Source organism: Acartia tonsa, chromosome 1, assembly GCF_053477335.1.
Source record: "Acartia tonsa isolate MP-2025a chromosome 1, ASM5347733v1, whole genome shotgun sequence".
Classification (NCBI taxonomy): domain Eukaryota; kingdom Metazoa; phylum Arthropoda; class Copepoda; order Calanoida; family Acartiidae; genus Acartia; species Acartia tonsa.
In genome coordinates, this window is record NC_137260.1 from 52,525,165 (window position 1) to 52,551,671 (window position 26,507).

Here is a 26,507-nt window from a genome sequence, read left to right on the forward strand (position 1 = left end):
AATTTCCCAGAAATATTTAGGGTTTTCACTTCTATTCCTCCTTATTCTATGAGATAAATCTGTGTAGTTTGTATAATCATCATTATGCATTAATTACAAACTATAATACATGCATGACATTAATATATTTCTGTCCCTCCACCCATTATTTTATCCCATTTCAGCATGAATAGATTTAACATAGACTTGCTAAAATTTTGACGATTAGTTCATGAAACTTTTTGGATTATGGAAAGAAAAAGAAGTAGCGGGTTTCGTAATATTTTTTACAGGTTTTTTATTTATGGTTAATTTAGGGTAGGTTAGGTAAATGTTAATGATTGCCAAGCAGAGCTCCCCGCAGGGGCTAGAAATAGGAGAAAAGCTACTGCGAAAATGAGACGAAAACCGCTATTTCGTTTTCTTTCCATGATCTAATTTTTTTTATTTACCAATTTTTGTAATAAAGTTCTACTATATTTTCCGCTGGGCAAATTTATCGTCACTTTATCTTTAAATTCTTTTAAGTAGGGATATTAATCCTTTAAATACAATTAAATCAAAACAATTAGTCCCTGCGAAATTGTTATCAGGGGTTAATTATGCCAAATGTTCAGTTCTACCAAATTTACAGGGATGGAAATTATTGTATTTATAGAACTACATAAAACAAGATGCATTTGATTAGATTAAATATATAGAACTAATCTTTATATTCATATACATACAATCCAATAAACTTTTATTACTCAATATCAACCAGAGAATAATATAGAATGCTATTGACACATGAGAAACTGGTATCTATTTTTTTGAGCCTAAAAATATATAAAAATAAAATTGATTTCATAAGATTTTGATATGTGAAATTTATTTTATCTAAATAAATAGTCACGTACATAATACCAGTTCATCCAATCTTATCTGTGGGACACCTGACATACTCGGCGAGGGTGAGATAATATAGAGTAGCTACCATGAGACAGCGGGTCAAGTCATAATTTACTTAAACGTGTAGCTTGAACTGGCCCTAGTGGCTATACAAAAGTGTCTCGTCCTACTCCATGACAACCTAGTTCCAAATGCTTAGAAACTATGTCTAAATACACACACTAAACAAATGAAAATATCTAGTTTATTATACTACTCTAATTATTGTTCTATAGATCTATATTATGAGATAAAGGGTAAATAACAAACAAGTTAATCCTAAAACTAATTATTGAAAGGCTGATATTTCTGATATTTTTTTTTCTGCGACAAAAAGAAAATAACTATGATATGAAATATTAGGCTGTTAATTTTATTTTTAAAAATTACCTTTGCCTCTCTGAAAGTATTTTTCTAAGACGTAATCACCAGAGGTTTTTGCAATATATTACTAATTTGCAATTAACTGGCGTGTTCTTGTAGTTTTTAGTGATAGGATGTTACATGAGAGATGAAATAATCTACCATATTGACCTATCATTATATTTTTGTATTAACCAGTGTAATGGTTATATTTTTGATACTGTCAAAAATGAATATCAAATGATTACAAAATGTCCTCTCTGTAAGATAAAATCAGGGCCAATAAACTGGAATTATTCTAATGATTTTTCATTTTACTATCCATGGATTACTGTCTACAATACAATGCGGAAAATAAATAATCCTAAATTGACCTCTCCCTGTATTCCTGTATTAATCTGTAATGGTTGTATGTCAGTACTATACCTTTATTCCTGTATTAATCTGTAATGGTTGTATGTCAGTAGTATACCTTTATTCCTGTATTAATCTGTAATGGTTGTATGTCAGTAGTATATAACTTTATTCCTGTATTAATCTGTAATGGTTGTATGTCAGTGGTATACCTTTATTCCTGTATTAATCTGTAATGGTTGTATGTCAGTAGTATATAACTTTATTCCTGTATTAATCTGTAATGGTTGTATGTCAGTAGTATACCTTTATTCCTGTATTAATCTGTAATGGTTGTATGTCAGTAGTATACCTTTATTCCTGTATTAATCTGTAATGGTTGTATGTCAGTAGTATACCTTTATTCCTGTATTAATCTGTAATGGTTGTATGTCAGTGGTATACCTTTATTCCTGTATTAATCTGTAATGGTTGTATGTCAGTACTATACCTTTATTCCTGTATTAATCTGTAATGGTTGTATGTCAGTACTATACCTTTATTCCTGTATTAATCTGTAATGGTTGTATGTCAGTAGTATACCTTTATTCCTGTATTAATCTGTAATGGTTGTATGTCAGTGGTATACCTTTATTCCTGTATTAATCTGTAATGGTTGTATGTCAGTAGTATATAACTTTATTCCTGTATTAATCTGTAATGGTTGTATGTCAGTAGTATACCTTTATTCCTGTATTAATCTGTAATGGTTGTATGTCAGTAGTATACCTTTATTCCTGTATTAATCTGTAATGGTTTTATGTCAGTAGTATACCTTTATTCCTGTATTAATCTGTAATGGTTGTATGTCATGGGGGAATAACCAAATAAATCCCAAAGGATGCATAATTATAAAATATGTATATATGTATTTTTACAATATATTTCTATCTGCTGCAAAAATAACAAGCTTTAACGACTGAGTTTCAGGTAAATAGCCTGAATCCATCGAATTGCCTACAGAAGCTTCAGTAATTTCCCTTAAAGAACCCTGTCGAGAAGAGAACCCTCTTATTTTAAAATAAATTGAAAATGAGTAGTTTTTCGTTTGTTTGTCTATTATTTTAGGTCAGGTTATAGGTAGTTCCCGCAGGGGTTAGACCCAGGAAGTAAAAAATTACCCCAATCAATTTTTTAAAAAAATAACTGAAACTTAATTCATTACCAAACCCCCAAATCCTTACTACTTTGTAATGTAGGATAAGATTTACAATAATAGATATAAAGCAAGCAATAATTACTTTCTACTAGTACAAACTATAATGTTAGGTATTTTTTTTTATTTCTGCATCATTAGACATCATTATGTTTACAGTATGAACACCAACAAAAAAAAACTTTTAGTGGCTTATGCATGCCGTAGCCTATAGAATTTCTCGAATGCTAATTCATTTATTTAAATCCCTTTTCATGTCTGTTACTTTTCAATCCAAGTATCATTATCTATTTGTGCTTATTTCAAAAGCATTTTCTTCTTTGATATTGTTTATAATGCAGGGCTCGGCAGCCGCGATAAAGTCTTAAATTCAAACCCATGTGGATACTTCGTTATTTTTTTTTATATGAGAAATTGTCATATTTTGGTCAGGTTTATTCTTTCAGCTGATTTTTGAAATGTTAAAAGGTTGATTTCCCTGAGGCTTACAGGCAGCTGACTTGCTGCTGCCTAGCCTTGGTAGAATGAAAAGATAATAAACATACTTTTATGACACATTATGAGATTAGTAAAAGTTTTTTTTTTTATTTTCATACTGTATTGATATTAAGAAAATGTGCGCGGCAGACAGAAAAGTTGTATGAACTAGCAGACATAAGAGTAAATGAGTTAGGCAATGTTTAGTGTTGGGTGGCCAAGTTTTTGATTGTGCCTAATCAACCTTAATTTGGCAATGTAATCTCCTTGATCAAGCTTGATTCACTATATTTTCTTCTCTCTTTTATATGCATAGTCCTATGCACAGTAATGGTCAGATAAAATATACAATTACACAATTTCTATACTCTGTATTTATTGAAATTGATATACATCCCAAATGATGATAAACAAAAAAACCTCTGTAGAATAAAGTTATTACTAGAAAATATTAAACATTGCTATTTTGTGTAACCCACTTTTATTTAAAGTGTTAAATACACCAAATGAATTTAAAATGTTTTTAAAATTTAAAGCTACAGTATAATTCATAGTCTAATTTTTCTCTCCCTCCTCTGTTATTGAAGACATTGAGAAAATTAGAATAAATCTAACTATATCATTTTAAAGTTATTTGGGTTTGATATTCAAATGCTTTGAGATAAGAATCAAATGTCACTTGATGCACATTAAAACGCTGATATCCTAAAAATTTGTTATTCAATCTTTGTGTAATCTGGGTGTCATTTGTCTTGTAAGTGTCTAATCATTTCACAAGATTAACTAGAACGATTGTGTCTAATAGTTGCAAAATATTTTTAATGCAAAAAATAAATGATAATAATGTATTAATGGGCCTTCACTAAATGTTCTTTTTGTGCATTTGTAAACGATTGGTTTAACCAGTTACGAGATCTATCGAGACATATTTACATACACACATACAACTTACTACTTTATACTGTAGAAGAGGATTATTTTTACACTTTATCTGTTAGCCAATATTAAAACTTTGGTTATTTACAAACTTCTGCATACTTTAACTTTTTCGTCTGCGCATTTTTGTATAAGTAATTTGATGATTCATACAGTTCAAAAAATCATTTATTTTTTCTATGCAAATTTGCTTTTTTATTAGTTTTTTTTTCGCAAAACATATATATTCGATACCTTGAGACAAACAATTGCCTTACTGTCCGACTTCACAGCAAACATTGTTTATAGAGCAGCTTTGTTACCATGCACCTGAGTTTAAGCTTGCATCATTAAATGCATAAGTTCACTAACCTACAACTTTTTTTGTAGCAATGCTTCTTTACACTTCATTCAACTACTTGGTCTGGCTTCTGCAGGAATATTAAGGGTTATAGATAATAGGCGATAAATTGATGTACATTTTCGACAATGATAAACAAAACCATCCCTTCTGCTTAATAGAAATAATAAAAGAAAAAGATTGGCCACTGCTAGTGTAATAAAATACCCAAAGAATGTTTTCTATCCAACGAATGAGACATCATGTTCCTAAAACTTTTGGAACCTGTATAATTTGCTATCCCCTTCCTACTTATTATTTTTTATTCCCTTAAAGTGCTTATTAACAGTAAAAGTTTAAAATAGACAAAAATAAAAGCGAAAATAATACAGTTGAAAAAAGTATCGCTACTATGAAAAGAAACCATTCTTGTTGCAAAACAAACTTACGGGAAATAAATCCAATCTTTCCAAGTTAACTAAAACATAAATAAACTTCAAATATGCACATATGTGTGTGCGAATGGGGCGTTTGTCCATATTTAGGTATGGAGACCGCTCTTCTATGAGTACTACTAAAACCTAATTTTAATGCAATACACATAGACATTCTCATCGTCGGTTCGCTTGTTTAGAATGCTTAACCCTCTATTCCCACAAGTATAATACGAATTTGGTTGAGCTGGTGGAAGCTCAACAAAAGACCCACGCGAAGTATTATGTTGCTTTAACCTAAGAATAAATGGTTGGTTTTGATATTCGATCAGAATCATATAAGCATATTAAGTATTAAGGAAGGAAAATGTTTTTATAAAGTGTATTTATATCACAAGTGCATAAGTTAAGTATGGAAATATTTACAGGATAAGTGTTAAAATTATAAGTAGAGTAGGACAGAAATGTGCCCTAAGTCCCAAGCAGTGAATTGTGCTAAGTGTTAGAGTTCTAACATAAGGCCTGAGCTCAATTCATGCTAAGTACTAAGGGGCCTAAATTTAAACTACAATGCATGCCAAACAACTAAGTCATTACCTTTTTAAAGCCAGAAAGAGAAGTTGATGGTAGGAGAGTTAGTAAATAACTGAATAAATTCAAGAGGTACATGCTATAACATTAGCTCTGGACCAGGGTTTTAGTGTTTGTCTGTGCAATTAAATATCTGTGTGTTAATATGTGACGTAAATCAGGCATGGTTGTAGGCATACATATATGTACTGGTTGTTTATATGATTACATTAACTATAAACATAATATCTTTAATAAACATATACTATTAGCAAATCACATACAGATTACCATGAATAGGCTTTCGTTACCCATATATGGTGTCATATAGGTAGAGACAGGCCTATGAGTGCATAAATTGATACAAATAATGCCTTGGGCCTAGCTAAAGTAATTGTGTCTTGCCCCTGAGTGCTACTAGTTAATTGCAGGGCACGTGTCAATCAAAGGTTCATAATATGATCTATATAGTGTTGATTTTATATCAAGCATAGATAGATAGTTGTGGATGCGAAGCATTTCTGTAAAAGTCTCATATGTACGTTCAAAGAATTTGAAAATTGAGGATCGCATCTCCAATGGGGGTAAGTTGTTAAAAAAGAAAAAAGAGAAAAAGAAAAAGTTTAGTAGTCCCAGTATATAGGCATATATAATAAACTATAAATGTATTCCAAGCTAAGTTAAATACGCTTTCCATTAAGAAAGTATGATTTGCGTATTTTCATAGCTGGGTATACAAGATGATAAACCTCCCAAATAGAATACATTCTTTTCTTGAGGGGTTTAGTTTTATCTAACATTGTCACATCAATAAATGTTTTTGCGTTGGTTGTTCTGGATAGTTCAGCTTCTTCTGATGATGAACTAGGTGGTGAAGTGCTCTCGTTCGAAGTGTAGGTTGAGGTTGGGGGTGAGGTAGATATGTAGCCAAGGGCGTCCACTTGTGCTACCTCGTTTCCATTCTCGTCCATGGTGATTGAGTGATTTTCCAGGTCATAGTAGAGTTGGTTGAGGTCATTGGTAGAGAGGGACAGTGTGCTGCTGGAGCTAGTGTCACTATCGGTCTCCACTCTACTATCTTCTCTGGTAGTCAGGGCTGTATTTAACAAGAAATTCCTGATGGTGATGGACAGGTTCTCTGAGAATCCATCGTACTCTGGTGTGGTGATGATGTTGTTGTTCTCGTCTATTGTGTCAAGGTGTTGACAGGAACACAACCGCAATCCGTCCAAGGTAGGGTGGTGGTAGGGCTCCAATACTCCATGATCATCTAGGTTATCTCCAGGCTGGTCCATGGTAGATCCTAAAAAGAGTTAGTGCGCGTGCTCCAACCGGTTCCTTGGGGTATCCTGGCTATGGTAATCTAAACAAAAGAAGTATTAATAATCTTTTATTAATCCTTTTATCCCTGGGATATTCTAGAAATTCTTTCGTTACAGATAGACCTATAATGGATTGGTTAGTTATCTCTATTTCTGTTAAATATAACTGTGTCCTGAATATAAACAATATTTTATATAAAAATGTATAAGTACAATTAGTATTTACATATCGTATTATTTTCTTTGGTTACATTACTCGTATGTATGTAAAAATATAAGATTTTACTAACAATAGTTGGTAACCCTTTGTTTGTATATTTTGTATATGTACATATGGTTTATACCATTGTTGGTATTAGCTGTATTTATGTTATTTTTAACATGAATAAATTTTTATCATTTTAAAGACTAATATCTTACATTACGTCGCTATCAAGTGTACCTTTTAAACTTAATATCTATAAAATATATCGTTCGACGTCCGTAATTAAATTTTACGTAACAATAAGTTGTCAACCCTTTGTTTATGTTTGGGCGGTCAAAAGTGATAGGGGTTGGATTTGAGCGAGGTTATAAAAAGCTGGCGGCCCAGTAATTATGCTCATTTATATAATAATTGTCTTTGCGAGCGGAGCTTGCGTTCGAGTGTTTAATTTTACCGCTAAATTCCAAGAGAATTTATATAAAAGTGATAAAATATAGTAACCCGTTTGTTTTATATGGATGTTTTTATGTTATAGATTGTTGATATGCCCATTATTGCATTCGTTAGCCACTATTTAAGACTCAAGAATCTTATTTTCTTCGTCGATAAGACCTTTATCACTGTATTTTTAAACGAAAGTGGGTTAGAAGCAATATGGGTACATCTTCAATATATGACACTTTTGTTCTATATAATATTTGTAGTTTTGATAGGACATATCTGAGTCAGCAGGTAAATTGACGTACCTTGTTTTGTTTACGTTTTCCGTCTGCAAAAGTTAAATTCGTTCATCGTAAACAAAACTTATATTGACACAGATATGTTCCATCATTCTATTCGTTTTAACTTTTGATTACAGCGTTCCTTTCTTATAATCAAAACTTATTGAGTCCTGATTCAAATCTTCTAAAACAATTTTACTATAGGTTTTAAAATAAGATTTTTTTTTTTACTTAATTCAATTATAATGACGCTAATTGATAGATTATTTACGTTACGAGTAACTTAACCATATTATAAAAAAATGGTCGCTTACAAAAATTATATTTAGCTAGCTTTATCGAAAGTGTTTTTAAAACATCAGTGAAGATACTCAGATTTAGCTAGTATATAAGTTTTTAATTGCTTAATACATCATAATGAATATGTTTTTGATAGCTCAGCGATAGCTATTTTTAAGCATTGAATCATGTAAAATTAATTACGTATTCTTTAACTTAATTGAATCTAATAAAACAAAGTTTTAATGTTTGAATAGCTTAACGATAGCTATTTTCAAGCGTTGAATCATGTAAAATTAATTACATATTCTTTAATTTAAAGAATTTTACTTTTAGATGATAAATCAAAGTTTAATGGTTAGGAAGTTCAACCATAGTTGCTTAAAATACAAAAAAAACATTCGTGTGTACAGTCTTTTTCATAAAATCAACTTTACTATATTGCCTTTCAGAATCACTAGTCCTCTATTTTAAATTTACATTCGCTCATAATGTATGTGCCTGACAGCCTGGACGCGCATCAGAATATTAAGGAAAGATTCGAGGAATCAATGAGGGCGGCTGCGGCCACTCTTGCCAATTCCTCGTTTCTTGAAAACTCCTTAGACGACTCGAGTTCAGTGTACAGCGACCAGTCTGGGATGCCAAGCCTTGCTGATGTCGATGACTATGGGAGTACAAGTACTGTAGAGTCCGAAAGGGATCAAGGGGAGATGTTCGGCAACGAGCATCTCTCACTGATGCTTAGTAGAACGATACAAATCATCTGGTCTCTCCTCAATTCGGTGATGCAGAACTCCTGCGGTGACATTGGTGACGATGTTGCCGGAGGTGATTCTGGGTCTGCCGAGTTGGGGAGAGACCAGAAGACGAGTCTGGACACATTCAACATGGATGGCTTAATTAACATGTTGTTGGGTTTAGGCTTGTTTTCATGTGCTCTTATAGTGGTCTTCTTCGGCGCTGTAGGGCTTGAGACTCTTACACGTATTGACAACACCTCAGACAGGTCGCTGGCTCGCTGGATAAGAGATGTATGTACGCGCCTCCGAAACATAGGCGTCAGGACCATTGAGCTTCTCCACTGCAGTAACAGGACCAACAGGACTAGAGCTGGGGCTATGTCGCCAACTGCGGAGCCGTCGGACACCATGTATGAAGCCGCGTCCTCTGAGATTGATGATATTCTGTCGGATACACAGGTGAGTTTTCTTCTGTTGTATATTTCTTTTTTTTGGTTTTGTATAATTTTTTTTTTTTCTAGCCACCCGTTTTGTCTAATAAAGCCTCATGTTGGTGCAGGGTTGTTCTGTCCTATTCTCACTTCCTCAACGTTGACTTTCGGCTCTTCCATATATATCGCTCACCGTTTGTCGTCGTTTTATGTCGCCAGAGAAATCCGCTCGGTTACCGCAATTAAGTTGAGATACCAGTTAACATTTACTAAAATCTTAAGTAGCAACCTAATATTATTTCCCTCTGGGAGGGTTAAGAGTTTGCTCGTGCCGTACGTTTCTCATTGGGGTTTTAAATGTTAGATCAAGACTTTAATGTTTTCCTTTTGTTTTAGGCTCCCTCTGCTAGTCCATCGACTCCAGCAGAAGTAAGGTCCAGAATTGGCCTGTTTGCCGTACACTGTTTGTCTGCCACTGAGGATCGGATTACTGGAAGAAATGTGCCTGTGGGCTTGGAAACCTCGACGGGAAGTCCTGGCTTCCGTCCGTTGATTGTTGATCAAACAGAGCGTTTACATGTAAGTATCCATGCTTTAGTTTTCTATTAATTTTCAGAAAGAGGCTGTATATTTGTACACGTATCTAGAGGTATTTGCAACTAAAATTCTTTTATTGGTAGAATATTAATCTTAAAATGTATGGTTGCATAAGCATTTTTGAACCGATCTAAGATTTTAATTCTAGTATAAAGTGGGTTGAATTGCTACCTAATCATATAGCTTTTACAGGATTTTAGGCATTCTCATTTCCTGATTTTCCTAGATTCTTTTGTTGGCATTGCGATTAAACTAATAAGATTTATTATATTTTAGGCGACCAACTCAGTCAATCTGGAGGAACACTATACAAACATGCTAAGGTTTAGCCCACCCAATTCTGGAGGGTCTGCAGAAGGATCCAGCTATAGTTCGTCCCTATGCTTGAGTCGAATTGATTCCCCATCTGCAGCGGACCTTTCAGCGGTAAGTTTGCTACATTCGTTTAATATTATTAGTCGCCAAAACTACATGACTTGAGGTAAAGAATTTGGTGACTTTAGCTATGCGTATATACAATAAGTTATTTTAATCATGGTGCTATTCCCGTTCCATTGGTTAGTATCATAACTTTAGCGGGGTTAATAAAATTTTCTAAAAGTATCAAGGATGCTCAATTATCTATATGGGTAAGCATTATTATATTTCTCCCTGATTATTTGTTAAGATTTTCTATTTTAACTAATATTTACTTCCCTATTTTAGGAAGCGGAAAATACCCTTCCTCTGGTGAACGTGTTCGAGATCGATATACCATCCAGCCAGTTCGGTTCCATGGGTAGTGAGATTCGGTTCCCATTGCCAGAGAGAATGGTTGGAGGTTTAGAGCGGCTGCGTCTTACAGTCGAGACTCCCACCCCATCTCTTCCACCAGAGACTGCCTCAGAGACTGCTAGCCTGACCTCAGTTGCGCGTTCGTCGGACAACAGCAGAGAGGAGTCCGATGCTGAAGGTGTCCCTCGGCGACGGGGTTCTGCCGGCCCTAAGCGTACGCGTTGAAGTGGCGAATGTTAGCTTGGTCATAGACATTGTAAATTTTATTAGACAAAGACTGCTCAGACACGTGTGACAAAATTCTTAATCTATGTAACTAGTCAAAATAGTGATTACTATTCAGTAAAATATTAGACGTTATGACTTTCATACTGTACAAGACCAAATAATTTACACCATTGTTATTTTGTTATATCATTACATGTTAGCTTGTAAGGAACTTAGTATGTAAGGAAATAATGGTATAAGGTTGTATTTTCTTTTCCCCTAATTTAAAACTTCGTGTAATCTCAATTACTTTCGTCATAGTTGAACTAAATTTCTTTTCTCAATATTATATTAACAATTTTAATTTTCAGCCTTATATCACAATTTATTCATTCTTGTTAGCTTTAAGGGTTATGTATATAGATATTTAATCGAACTTGCGCCTCAGTACCTTTTCTCTGATCTTTCATTTATATCCATCCCTGTGCATTAATCGTGAATTTTAATTGTGCTGTGATATATATAGAGGACCTGTAAATAGCGTATATTTTTTGTAACCAATATCTAAGTAGACTGAAGGACTGACGTTAGACAAGGCTTATTCAAATATGCTTATTCAAATACTTATAAGAGAGATATGTAAAGACTGTTTGTAAATTTTAATATTTGAGCAATTAGAGTAGTTTCATTGATCGGGTAATTTTATTAAGGAAGATTATCTAACTTATTAAGGTTTAAAATATATCATTCCTCTTCAAAACTATAGAACTTTACATCCCTTTAATTCTTACTACAATAACCGTGAAACTTAAGTTTCGGGGTAAAATTTTCTTAGGCCTGTCATTAAAGTTAAATCTAAATTTTTATTTCCACCAAATAGAATTTCCTGATTCAAGTAGAGTCGTTGATAGGTTGTGTGCCTATATATATATATAAGTTTTTGCATTTATTGCTCAATTGTTTTTAATGATCTCGGAATTTTTCTTATGTGCCAGTATACAGCTTAAGTCCAAAAAAAATATTAACTAAATTTGTTAAAACTTGTCATAAATCTTTCTTATTATCACAATTTTGTTTTCCAAAGATTTTGGTAAACGAAAGTTTATATTCTGTTTTCGAAATTGTCTTAACTTTATAATTTTCACCAAAGAGAAATATTTATCAAAATTTTATACCTTTTTCTAAAGATTATCTACTTTTGTTAAAATAAATATAGAGATTTTTAAGTAACATACATATTTTGTTAATTACTGGTTTAACATATGATGTGTAAAATTACGTAGCTACTCTATAAGCATTACTTGTTTGTTTGTCACGTTAGTAGTGATAATAATTAAATTGTTACCTTTATGAAGCGTTTAACCTAGTTTTAAAATTCGCTTATTTTATAACGATTAAATGAGAAATAACATTACCTACTATGTTATTTTGGTATCATAGATACTATATATGTGGTTTATTTTCTTACCGTTTCTATCATTACCCTTTTAGATAACTCATATAATAATAACGTGGAGATTTTTATAAGAACGTGTAAGAATATAAGTACAATATCGTATAGGTAAGTACGAGAGTATTATATTTTCCGTTTGGCAAAGTCTTTTATATCATTGGGAATGTCCGTTAGTCTTTCCATCTGGATGCATTAGAAGTTAAGTCATAGGAATCATGTTAACTTGTATATTTATCTAACTATTCTGTTTGAGTTTCTAGGTCGATAACTAGCGGTAGTCGCGGCGGGGTGACCTCTCCTGCCGTAGATTACCGTTAGGTTATGATGATGTGCATCTGGTCGTTGAGGGACAAGCGTTCTACCGCGTATACGCAAACTCCTCTGAAATACTCTTAATATTCTTTTCAAGAGTCTGACTAGGAATGTAGTGATCCTGTCTAATATTATAACCATGATAATTGTTATTGACACGTATATAGCTATTTCTTCTATATGAGCGAAGATAGTTCTAATGGTCAATGGTTCTTTAGGTTTTGGTGGGCACAGTGCTTCTGACGCAAATGGTAAAGTTCGTGCCGTGGTCTGTCGGTCATATCCTAATGCGAACTGTGCGATCGTATCTCCCAATGTGAGATTATATGATCCTCCTGTTATAATAAAAGGAGTGGATGTAATAGTTATTGATGCATTCTCTAAACTGCGATTAGTATTTTCGCTCAAGCTAGTAAAGACAATTCCATCTTGCACATGAGCGTAGGGATAAGTCTGTTTTGCCAAAGGGCAGTGCTTGGTTATCAATGTTTCATTAACGCTAAGTAGTCCCTTAAGGCACTGGTCAGCTTCAACCGGTAGATAAGCGTTATAATAAGATTGTCTGTAAACTCTTTTGGTTTTATCCAAGTAATAAATGGAATCGATATAGCACTCATCAAAAGGAATTGGTGCATATCTGTAGATTTTTATTGGCTCAGAACTTAATTCCATGGATAGGATAGTGGTGAATGATGTGGTACCACCACTTAAACGACTTTGGACTTCCAATCCAAGATTATGAGTATAGTCCAAGTTAAGTTCTTGCCTTACAAAAGTTTTAATAGAGTCTGTGATGTCTGTTTTTGCAAGATCTTGAATTAGAGTAAGTCTGAAGTTCAAGTCTGCTTTAAGATCTTCTAAGTTCGTGATGGCTAAGTTGCTCAAGCTATCAACATAAGAGTATTCTGCTGTTTGCACAAAGTTAGCTGCTTTGGCATGAAGGATTATACCACTTACAATTTGTGGTACTATCTCCGCAAGCAATAACTGTGTAAAGTCAAACTTATCATGATCTAGCTTATAAGAAAGTTTATTTACGTTATTAGTCACTTCAATGCGGTTAGAACTTATTAAAGGAGTTACTGTTTCAATAGCTTCCTTGATTTTGCGGATAAGTTTTATTACTTCATTAAGCAAGTCCTTAATCTTTTTGGTATATAACTTGCCTATAAGTTTAGTTTGTGCTGAAGTGAATGTGCGTCCATCGTAGCTAATGTCTAATTGAGTCTTCAGGCCATCATAGATTGCTATTTCAGGCGCTGTATTGTCTACAGATATATCAACTTGAATGGATCGAATTGCTACAGCCGTGTAGCCTATATATTCTCCACTTTGATAGTGAGTGGGTATCAAGTCTGTCATTGTGTCTGCTGTTGTACTATAGTAGTACATACTTAGTATTATTAATATTATCTTAGAATACATTGTTAAACAGTTAAGTTTATTTAATAGATGCTTATATCCACAATCAAAAGTTACTTTTCTGACTGGTACACTTACACTAATAGTTAAGGTCTTCACTGCTTGGAGTTCTATGATAAACTAACTTATTTTTCCAAAATCTATTTATTATCCCACTTTCGCTACTGCTAGATCCTGAGTGGGCGTTTCCGGTTTCTAACTATAATTAAAGTTTTTGACATATTTTTTTGTATGTAGATTGGTTATAAGCTTAATAACTAATCAAGTTCATCTCAATTCAAGGCATTTATATATAGGTTGTCTAATAATATTTTTATGCTTGTGTGATTTACATAGAAGTATTAGATATTTTAACTTTTAACTCAATTTTGTATATATTGGGTTACGCGGTGACATGCGTATATTTGTACAGTTTGTATTACTCGTTTGACTCTGTTTAGATTATACAGATTCAAAACTTATACATATACAATTTTCCTTTTATATATTTTTGTGTATAAATATTTTTGAAGGGATCGACTTATTTAGTCGACATGTATTGTATATGGTTGGTCTCCCCCTGTCAAGAGAGAAGACGTAAATTTTACCACTGGATATATAACCTTGAGTGGGAAAATTCTACATAAATTATGATATCTCTGTTATCAGATTAGAATAACATACTATTATATTGTTCCCGAGTTTACAGGGTAAACGGAAATGCAAGTGATTGTTATTGGATTTGATTTATATCTCTCGAAATTTGATATTATAATTTATGTTTAATGTTTATAGATATGAATTCTGTACGTGTGCAGAATTATAGGTTTTGTATTAATTAAATTTGCATTTTGTTATAATGATAGTCATTATGTTGCTTATTTGTGCATAAAGGGATGACTGTGCACATATTTTTAGTCGCAGATTTTGCTTTGGCCAAACTTATAAGCAGAAGCGTCTTGTTTAGCTAATTATCTTTTAGTCCATGACTTTATTGTAAGACTTTATAATTACTCTTTTGTATTCTCTATGAAAGTGTCAAAATATTAGCCAATTGGTTTGAAACTCTTTGATTTTGAAAGGGTATTTAACTTGTCTGTATTTATATCAGATCTCCTTTCAACCATGTTTATTTTGAACACTTGCAATTTATTAATACTGTGAGAGGGTATGTGTGATATTAGGATTGGTCTCACGTGGAAAGTATTTAGTTAATTCCATGAATTTTCTGTAAGTTTACCTTTATATTTTCCTTTTTTTTTTTTATGTGATTTTTAGTTGTAATCTTATCTTTAATTAGCAATTAAAACAGGTTTTGGCATCTTTTAAAATAGATATAGGGGAGTTTTATTATTTAAACTTTTAAATATCCCTGTTTCATCAAAAATTGCGTACAGCATATAATATTGCGTAAGGAAAGAAGAGCAATAGTGTTCCCTTCTTATAGTATGAGCTATATTTAGTTCATATGGTTTATAACTTAAATATTTTATGGCACCATTATTAGTTGTGTTGTTGTCGTAGCAGTTCAAATCTAATTTGGTTAGAACTGTAATATACCTGTTAATCATTTGTTGACAAGATGCATTGGTATTTGGGTTATATTATAGTTCTGAAGTTTAAAGTTTTAAAGAAGTCTGAGTACAATATGCAAGAAAGAAAACTTAATCTTGTTTGATTGAAATTTTCTTTGAGGATAGGCAATGGTTTTTGCTTAATTACTAGATTTTTAAATAAAATCATTGATGGGTGAAATTGTGGCATATCACAATGTATACAGTTGCTGTGTTCTTAAATAAAAGCATTAAAGATATAGTTTTGTCCGTACAGATCCTAATCGATAGTTTTTGTCTGTATCACAATTATATACAAATTAGATGCACTTTTGCCACAGCATGGTTTTGGGTACATGTTTCAGGCATTATTAAAGGCTGATGGGTTAAGTATCCGAGATGTGTTTCTTAGATTTAATGTTAACTGCAAGTTTACTTGGGAATTATAATTCATAGGGTTTTCGAGATAATCAAAATTTAAATTTAAGCGATTCAATACTGTTTTCCCTTGCTTGCAAATGCAACGATAAGCTTGGTATCTTATCACCAGGAGTGATATAGTATTGTATGCTTATATAAAGATTAGATCAGGTGGTAAAAGTGGTCTGTGAGTTCTAATAATGCAGTTTGTAATAAGACTATTACATAAAAGCTAGAGGTGGTACTAGCTTTATTTGACAGGGTTATTTTACATGTCAATGTGCTAGTTAATTCTACCAAAATTGGTCCAATTGCCAAACTTTCATAGTGTCCTCTAAGTTTCACCGTTGTGCTAGGATTGAGACAAAAGTTCATCCAACCCGAAGGTATAAGTGAGATCGAATGTGCTATTGGTTCATTTATGCCTATTGTTGTGAATATGCGCATAAAAGTTTTTTTTGTAAAATCTGTAAGTCCATATATCTTTTGAAAACTGCTATGCTTGTTTCAATTTATACTGCAATAGACCTGTAAATCTAGAACCAAGGAAAAGTTACAACTTTTCAAGGTAAGTGAACTTTTCTCAAACTAAATTTTCTATCTTTTATGTGCGTATTCTCCACAACTTTCTTCAGAATATTCAAAATATATGTTAAGTAATTCTGACTTCGTTTTTAGATAGTTCAATCAATTTAATGATACTCCCTAAGTATACTGGGCTCCTGGGGTGGAGTGTACTATCCAGGTCATGTCCTTAATATATATTTTTGTTTTACAATTTTGTCTTGTCTGTCTTAGGGTGAGTTTTAGTGTAAAGTTTGCTTCACAAGTAATGATAGTCTTTAAGACAAAGTCCCAGTGGTATTTTGGCACTGTTGATTGTTCAGGCCCTTTTCTTTTGTCTACACGTGAATGTATGAAGATTTTAGAATTATGCCATAAAATATTAGCCATATTACTATTCAAGTTTCTCTCTCTTTTTTTTTTTGAAATAGTAGTGTGTGAAATTTTCAATCTTGATCATATACCTTAAACTAATTTTTACATCATCATCTATGGGTTCAATGAATTTACTGTATTCAGGAGTTGATGAGACTGGAGTTTTATTTAGCATTAAGATGATAATCAGATTAAGATCACTCATGATATGTGAGTGCCCTGTTTGATAGCTGTATGAATTAAAGTGTATCTATCAGCTTAATAAGTTAATCAATGTAATAATTGATTTTGTGTTTCAGATTGGTATAAGAGTATTATTGGGTTGGCTACTAGTAACTAGAGTGATCTAATTAATAGCTGGCGTGTTTCGTGCTATGGCAAGTTGATCCAATTCGTCATCAGATTCGTCTACTTCTGGTAGCATAGGTAGTCCATATATGAATGATCCTGAGAAGTCAAAATCAACGACTACCTCTCTGACAATAGATTGGTCGCTGGACTCTATGTAACCAGTGATAACTGTGTTGGTGATAGTGTGATCGGAGTTGTTGATTATTAAAGCTCTGCCACTGAGTTGTCCATCATCATTGATAATGAGTTGTGTTTGTCCAGGTAAGATTTTGATTCCTGCATTTTCGTTTGAAATATGATCGTCGCTGAGGATTACTTGTGTTCCAGGTGCTAGGTTGAAAAAGTGGTTGATATTCATTACTATCACTTGGGTTTCTTTAGCTTTGATCTTTTTAACTACTCCTGTACAGAGCTGGAGCTCAAGTTCAGAACAGAAGATACTGCTCAGCGGTCCTTCAGGGTGAAGAATAGAATACAAACACGGTGCTAACCGGTATTTGTCTGTGACAGGCGTCCATGTTAGCTGTAGGCTTTTAATACCATTTAGTCCAATTATCATAGGTGCGACATCCTCATGGTCTTCAGTTACAATTGAGAAGGGAATTGGGTAATGACGGCTTGAGAATGATGTGGGGCGAATCATGAGAGTTACTTCTCTGGGTTTGGGGATCTTGTGATCTGCACGTGTAACTGGTAGATCATGACTTTCTTCCAGCTGATTTTCATCATCGTTCATTACTATGCCGAACAACTTGCTATAGTACCTGGCTGATATGATGTTTTTATCTGTTGCTGAGTCAAGTAAAGCTGTCATGCGTACATCATAGTCATATTTACAATCTATTTCTTCTGGCATACAACCAGAGCAATGAAGGTACAATTTTCTTTCTTCCTCCTTTGCTGGTGTAATGTTATCTCCTACTTGATCTTTAGGCTCATTGGGAACTATTTCTGCTGTGGCAGCTGTGATTCCACTGAGGTTACAATCTCTAGATGATTCCTCAGCATTGGCTTTAGCCCAGTCTTCATATGTTTGCCTGAAGACACCACTAGGTTTCACCTTACCACTATGGTATAATTCCATCATGGCTGGCCTTCCAGGACATAAGTGTCGAGAATGGTATAACTCTTTACCATATGTCTTATAACAGTTTGTACAGAAAGCTGATGTCAATACAGTTGGGTATAATCGCCCTGTATCATCACATAATAATCTACATCCATCAGATATGTCGTGAGAATATTGTCCACATGCTACACAGTAGCGTCCAGGTGATAACCTATAAGAAGCCTGATAATCCCGTTTGGTATTCCTCTGAAAATGCCTGTCCCTGTTATCCCTGTGATGGGGTTTGGGATTGGGTGACTTTGTAGCCATTTCTTTAACGGTGGATTTTCTTCTATGATAATTTGAGATGGCCTCTACTTTGGCAATTTGTCTGTCTCTGTAGTTAGCTCTTCTCTCTTTAGATTTCGAAGTGTTGGTGGTGTGGATTCTCTTGTGTTCTATACTCGTTGTACAGTTTGTGCAGAGACGCCTTCCAACTTCAAGTGAACCACTCGTATTAGGTCTACCAAGTTGTATTGTGTTCAGTTTCTGCGAGAGTAGAAGTTCTTCTGCTGGTTCTGCTACTTTTGTCCGCCTGTGAGAAACAGTTTTCCACGAGTCTGATAAGTTAGCTTGAGTTGATAGTGAGGCCAGAGATATCGCATTCAATTCAGGGCTCATATTCCTCTTGCTAATTGGTTTTGATTCTTCTAGATTGGATATTTGTATTTCCTCATAAGCATCGGAGTCTCTAATGTCTGTATTAGCTGAAGGGGTGTTTATACCAGGTGTTGTCGAGCGTCCCCGACAAGGAATGGTTTCCTTACCAGCTTCATCATCCTGCTGGCCTTGCTTGCGGGCGGATGACATGATAATAGTTGTAAAGTCTTGGAACTAATTGTAAGTTCTTTTAGATGCCAGTGGAATGTTGTACTATTTTTATGATAAAAAATAGCGGAAGTTCGAGAGGAGTACAAATAATGGGTATAGTTTAAAACAATCAAGAATCTGTTTAAGTTAACAATTCTTTGCTTTAAATTGTGTTTAGCTATAGATGGGTATGATATATGCTTCACCTATAGTTGTTTCTACGTCGTATATACGTGCGTGTGAGCTTTTGATTGATATTCTAAAGATGTGCGCTAATGCACCCTTATCCTTAATTAAGCTCAACTGTAGAAACACTCCTACTTAACTTTTATATGGTTTTATTTATGGAGTCAATTTGAGCTAGTTAGCTATTCAAATTGGTTATTAAGTTAAGTAATGTTTGCAGCGGAGTTAATTTGGGTATGCTTATATACTATCGCAAATTAACTTTTAGTTTGCTCAGGAGTCGACTTTCCTAGCAAATTATGGTTGTCGAGAAAAGAAACAGCAATTTATAATCCTTGTTGAACTCTTACTTCACTCTAAGGATATGTGTTTATAGCCTACGATCTACTTATTCCTGTAAGGCTATTATGAATATAACTTACTAAGGTTCACTCCCAAAGGATCGTCTATATTCTAATAATATTGCAACAATTTTGCCTGAATGTCAAAGATCTCGCCACCTCTTACTTATAGTTGTATTAGGGGTTTCCTTCCAATCCTATAACGTAATTTGCGCAAAATTGGGGCTTCACTTATGACTTCAATTCTTATAACTGTAGTAAGATATACAATTTAGATATACCTATATTTATATATGTAAAGATTGTTTTCAAAATTATCTGACCGGATGTAATCTAATTATAATTAGTAGTAATACAGTATTCAAGTGCAAGTTTACTCTGAGGAAGTGTGAGATCCTACACTAGGTGGCCAACCTATAATGTGGAGGTTGTCAATCAAACTTCAAAGGAGCCTATCAACTTTGAATTAAACAATACTTATACTTTTTGAAAACTAATCTGACTGATTTTAGTGCACTTTTTTTTCTAACTTATCTAAAAGTAATTTGTTAGGTTATAAAAACTCTGGGCTATATGTAGACACACTTTTATGTTACTTGGTTATAGTCTATGTGCTAGTAAGCCTAAGTAAACATACGTTTCTCGATATGTAAAAAAGTTTATGATTCCGGATATTTAAAGACAGTAGGGTACTTTTCCGTAGTACTTCTGCTACTTCTTTTAGAGACGTCCTAATCTCCCAAGGTAGGCTGCTGCAACCTCCTGCTGCGTTTGGTGTATAGAACTTTGTCTCTTAAAGTGTGCTATTCAGTACATATAGGGCCTATATTGTTGACTATACTTTTATATCACTAATGGTCACTATCACTAGTAATTAACTTGTCTTCACTTTCACTGCTGAATCCTGGTGGTACATGAAATAGAAATGTTAGCATTAGCAAAGCAAGTAAAAATTTAGTTTTCATGTCCTACTTATTGTTGAGTGAACTGTTTATTGTATTTATGTACGTGTTTGTAAGGAATCATACAAAAAATTTTCTAAGTTAAGATTGAATTAAAACTTTCTAAGTCAAAATAAAATAGAATCACTCTAAGTCCAAAGTTGGAAAATTTTGACTAAGTCCAAAAAGTTTCTAATGAAATTATTCTAAGTACAAAATCAATTAATTTTGGCTTGGGAAAAAAAAATCTAAAAATATCTTAAGTACAAAAATTAGCAAATTTTGACTTAAGTCAAAAAAAATTTTTTCTTATTGAAACTATACTAAGTACAAAGTTAGTGAATTTTGACTAACTCCATAACCTTTCAATGAAATTATGCTAAGTACAAAATTAGTGAATTTTGACCAAGTCCAAAATCTTTCAATGAAATTATGCTAAGTACAAAATTAGTGAATTTTTCTTGAGACAAAAGAAATAGAATTACTCTAAGTCCAGACGTGGAATATTTTGTCCGAGATGAAATTTCCTAACAGTTCATTCACAAAGCTACTTTAGAGATTGCCTATAAGTCAAAAGAAATAGAATCACTCTAAGTCCACTATTGGAATATTTTGACTAAATGCAAATCTCGCTAAGTTAAGGATTTTAAAATTATAAAGTATTAGAGTGTTAGAATTATCCTTCACCAAAAGAAATAGAATCTCTCTAAGTCCATAATTGGAATATTTTGGCTAAGACAAAAATACTCTAAGACAAAATTTTCTTTTAAGTGTGGAAAATGAAATTTGTTAATCTAGTTGGAAAAATCGTAATTATTACAAGTCCGAATTTTGGTAAATTTCCAACCAAGTTCACAATTTCATAGAAATTATTATAAGTCCAGAAATTCGAGATTCTCTGTAACAAAAGAAATAGAAACGGTGCTAAGTCCAAAAGTGGAATATTTTGCTCAGAGTCTCAGGAAGTCTCTGGAGCTATTTCTATGATTGCATACAGCAATTTGTCTACACTTATATCATTCCAACCGATCGATGTTGAGAATATCTTTGAGACTTTGAAATATTTTGTTTAACTCAAAATTTTAGAGGCGATAGTTATTTTGATACATCCGCATATAAATCAGAATTGCATTAAGAATATAAGTCCTAGGCATGTATAAGTAAGTGCAAATCTCAGAAAATCGGTTCTAACGGCACCAAAGTATTAGTACAGTTTAACTTGAGTAAAAATGCTACAAGTTTGTAATAATCTTTTGGTCCTTTACTACGACTCAAGAGTACTAACTGCTTTCGGCATATTGTTTCAGAAACATGGCTCCAAAGACAATATGTATCCCAACTAACAGCGTTTCCCGTGTTCTATAGGATTTGCTCCTAAGTTTTCATTTAATAAGGCAGTTCAAAATGGTCCTTTACAAATAGTATTTTGATAGCTTATAAATGAAAAGTTACTCCATGCTTGATTCTTAATAAGTTCTGGTTTAAGTATCAAAGATTCAAGTATTTCAACACTTAGAGAATTTTCGAATAAGTAAAAATCATACTAAGTCCGAAGATTTATATATATACTCCGCCACCTAGCACAACTCCTAAGTTTCAAAATTCTGACTAAGTCCAAAAATCAAAATTTTGCACATAGCTCAATCATAGATTATTCCAACCCAAGTGTTTTACTAAAGAGAGGCGGACATGGAGGTGCCGGTGTGCTGGTATTCTCTAGGGCCTCTAGAGTGTCAACCAGTGCGAGTGTCCTTATAGGGCGGCGACCAATGGCCACAAATATGCTAGCATTCTCTAGGGCCTCTAGAGTGTCAGCTAGTGCAACTGCTCGTACACGAGGCTCTCAATTGCATTTGTGTCGTGCCTTTCAGTCCCTATCTCTTCAAACGCCTCATAGTCCTAACCTTGCTCTCAAATAGTATCACAGGTTTTGGTAAATCCGATTTTGCCATAACTACAATTATTCGATTTTGGTAAAAATACCTGCCTTAGGCGGTTCGGGTACGGTAATGAAAAAAAAGAAAAAAAATTTATGAAGTAAAATTTTTCCAAGATACAACCGGTAAGTTGCACCATTGTGTGTGCGAATGGGGCGTTTGTCCATATTTAGGTATGGAGACCGCTCTTCTATGAGTACTACTAAAACCTAATTTTAATGCAATACACATAGACATTCTCATCGTCGGTTTGCTTGTTTAGAATGCTTAACCCTCTATTCCCACAAGTATAATACAAATTTGGTTGAGCTGGTGGAAGCTCAACAAAAGACCCACGCGAAGTATTATGTTGCTTTAACCTAAGAATAAATGGTTGGTTTTGATATTCGATCAGAATCATATAAGCATATTAAGTATTAAGGAAGGAAAATGTTTTTATAAAGTGTATTTATATCACAAGTGCATAAGTTAAGTATGGAAATATTTACAGGATAAGTGTTAAAATTATAAGTAGAGTAGGACAGAAATGTGCCCTAAGTCCCAAGCAGTGAATTGTGCTAAGTGTTAGAGTTCTAACATAAGGCCTGAGCTCAATTCATGCTAAGTACTAAGGGGCCTAAATTTAAACTACAATGCATGCCAAACAACTAAGTCATTACCTTTTTAAAGCCAGAAAGAGAAGTTGATGGTAGGAGAGTTAGTAAATAACTGAATAAATTCAAGAGGTACATGCTATAACATTAGCTCTGGACCAGGGTTTTAGTGTTTGTCTGTGCAATTAAATATCTGTGTGTTAATATGTGACGTAAATCAGGCATGGTTGTAGGCATACATATATGTACTGGTTGTTTATATGATTACATTAACTATAAACATAATATCTTTAATAAACATATACTATTAGCAAATCACATACAGATTACCATGAATAGGCTTTCGTTACCCATATATGGTGTCATATAGGTAGAGACAGGCCTATGAGTGCATAAATTGATACAAATAATGCCTTGGGCCTAGCTAAAGTAATTGTGTCTTGCCCCTGAGTGCTACTAGTTAATTGCAGGGCACGTGTCAATCAAAGGTTCATAATATGATCTATATAGTGTTGATTTTATATCAAGCATAGATAGATAGTTGTGGATGCGAAGCATTTCTGTAAAAGTCTCATATGTACGTTCAAAGAATTTGAAAATTGAGGATCGCATCTCCACATACTTACACACAGAATTATTAAATATAAAACTTTAAACAGATTCAAACAATAAACATGCATTCAAACTCAACCTAAAAATTAAAAAAAAAACAAGGATAAATCCAATAAAGAGTATGTAGACAAATGAAAATGAAATTTGTAAAGAGCAGGATGCTAATAATTACAGAAGTACTAACACTTTAATACGTAATTATAAAGATGCTACGCTTATGTAATCGCCATAGGATTCTCTATTTTAAATTTGGAGTAGATATAGACATATATGTTTACATTTGATTATCAGAAAGGTAATAATTAAAACAAAACCAACAAAACGACGGCCTAAGATTAAAAAGATTTGCTTTGTGAATAATGCAAAATTCAAATAAATTAACAGCCTATCAAAAAAAACAAAAATACACAAAAAGAAAATCTGATGAAATAAGAAACCCCAAAAGGAAGACATGCAAATATAAACACACGCACAAACATTCAATTTTCTCTTTGTTGCTAAGCCTTTTACCATGGTAATTTAGAGCCCCCCCCCCCCCAAGCCAAGCTAAATCATGCATTCAAGTCTGGAATAGTCTTTTTGTAAACAAGGACAACTATACCCATTTGTGTTGAAGCATAACCAATTTCATTTCTAAACAGTTTATAGTCTTAAGACAAACGTTGTTAAAAAATCAACTCTCTGATTCATAAAATGATTTTATCTTTTATAACATTTTAGTTCCTAAATTCTCAAATTCAATTACAAAGATAAAAATATTATAGCTAATTTCTTCATGATGGACTTGCATTAAGTAGTTATGAAGAATCTGCGCTATTTAAATAAAGGCCCCAACAGTGTCTACAGAGTATACTTAACAAAATCCTTTTACAATAGCCTATTGTACATTTTGAAGAAAAAAATTTAGCCCATTGTTTGAAAATAAAAGGATTTGAATAGAAAGTGTTGTTTCCATGAAAGCTAGATTATTAGTTACTCATTTTTATGCTTCCAAATTTTGGATTTTTTAAGTGCGAAACCTCTCTACAAGTCATGCTTGATTAGTTTTTTCCCGTACAAAGTCAAACGTTAGTGCTCATATATAGTTATGTAAATATAAAATCTAGGAGTAATGATTAATATTTTAAAAATTCCGATATTATTTTTACGACTCACGTACCAAATATAAATATTATTAGAACATTAATGGACAAATACTTTTAGCTTAGATATGGTAAATATTGTTAAAGAATAGAATTTAGCTTAAAATCAAATTCCCCATGACACGTCAGGTCAACATGGAATTAGGTAAAGTTACACCAAAAATACAAAAACCAAATTAATTGCACATCATATGTCTTGAAGTCCTAACTATACATGGTAATTAGTTGCCCCTGTTTATTGGCCAAAGTTTTTTATATTAATTTTCTGACATTGGCACAATTTTTAAACGACTCTCGTATGACGCAGAGTGGTCCAGGATCGAACCCGACACCTCTGCGACAGCGTTACTATTTAAAATAGAAAGAGAAAAAAGAAATATGACAGAATTTCTATCTGAAAATCACACTTGTAAAAGATGGTTGAAGAGTTGACACTTGAAACCTATTCTAGAGAGAGAGACCTGTCTATTTCTAAATCTTTCATTGTTTGCAAAAAATATTTGCTGTGTCAATCTTGGCAGCTAAATTCATGAATCAAATATTCGTGCAAACATTTGGGTAGGGTATCCACAAAATATGCCGCAGCTCTTTACACAAAACCTTCAGCAAACCATTACTGCAGCAGCCAGCTATTTCTGAGCTTATATCAACAATGAAGTTAATTTGAAAAAAAATCACGAAACTATACGTGATTTTCAGTTGTAGTGAAATTGGCGACCTTTTTATCTACCTCCCAAATTTTATTTTAGATTTATTTTGCTTGTTGGCTATACCTTATTCCTGGGTATTTCTAAACAACCTGCAGAGATCCCGCCAGTAATGCAACCAGCAGCCATGCCATTCTGCCGCCATTTTGAATTCTTTAAAGCAATTATAAAAATGGAAAATCCGAAATAATATGTATAGATATATAGATTTATTCAATTCCTCTAGTTACATGTTATATAATAATAAAGTACATTAGGATTTAATAATGACTCAGACTCATGTAGCTTGGCACATACACACTCAGACATAGAAGAAGTGAAAGACATAACGTGAACCAGAAAGAGGCCTTAAAAGGTCAAAGAAAACAACTGAAATCTTCTAAATGAAAGGACAATGACTGTGATAAAAATATACTGTGATTAAATAAAAATAATTGTGAAAATGTCATAATTTTTATGGGAATGCTGCCCCTATTTTGGTTCTGACATGAACTGATGAGCAGACTTGTAGACAACAATAACAAACAGTTTATATTTATCTTAAACAACATCAAATAACCATCACTGTATCTCATGACTAACAAGGTATTGAAAACAAGTATGACAACATATCATAAAATAAGCAGAATTTCAAAATAATTTCAAGTATTACTCCAAATGCGATTCATTTTAACTGGATAGAGACTGGTTCTGAACCATTTTGTTGGAAAAGACCTTCAGGGACAATAAAACAGTAAATAATCCTCTAAATTTCATTTAATTATTCGCAAACAATTGTCAAATATACGATATATATAATTTTTAGTTTTTACAGCCAACGTCTAAATAGAAGGTCGTAGAATTTGCACAGACTTACCTAACCTA

General features: G+C 33.2%; 3 protein-coding genes across 3 annotated transcripts in view; 1 reads left to right on the forward strand and 2 right to left on the reverse strand.

The window, feature by feature from the left end:
• Alg7 (Alg7 dolichyl-phosphate N-acetylglucosaminephosphotransferase) overlaps positions 1-26,507 on the reverse strand; it is a 570,179-nt gene that overhangs the window by 203,461 nt on the left and 340,211 nt on the right. The window lies entirely within an intron of this gene.
• LOC145331062 (uncharacterized) overlaps positions 1-26,507 on the reverse strand; it is a 557,608-nt gene that overhangs the window by 190,883 nt on the left and 340,218 nt on the right. The window lies entirely within an intron of this gene.
• On the forward strand, positions 8,457-10,855 carry LOC145328020 (uncharacterized). The gene is made up of 4 exons (XM_080171570.1): positions 8,457-9,287; positions 9,656-9,838; positions 10,133-10,282; positions 10,562-10,855. The coding sequence occupies exons 1-4, from the start codon at positions 8,577-8,579 to the stop codon at positions 10,853-10,855; spliced, it is 1,338 nt and encodes a 445-aa protein (XP_080027696.1). The 5' UTR covers positions 8,457-8,576.

What these genes read in the sequence shown, in the direction of transcription:
- LOC145328020 (XM_080171570.1), top strand. Translation starts at nt 8,577, where the DNA reads ATGTATGTGCCTGACAGCCTGGACGCGCATCAGAATATTAAGGAAAGA. An exon ending in ATCAAACAGAGCGTTTACAT is followed by an intron (nt 9,839 to 10,132) that starts GTAAGTATCCAT and finishes ATTATATTTTAG; the next exon opens with GCGACCAACTCAGTCAATCT. An exon ending in CTGCAGCGGACCTTTCAGCG is followed by an intron (nt 10,283 to 10,561) that starts GTAAGTTTGCTA and finishes TCCCTATTTTAG; the next exon opens with GAAGCGGAAAATACCCTTCC.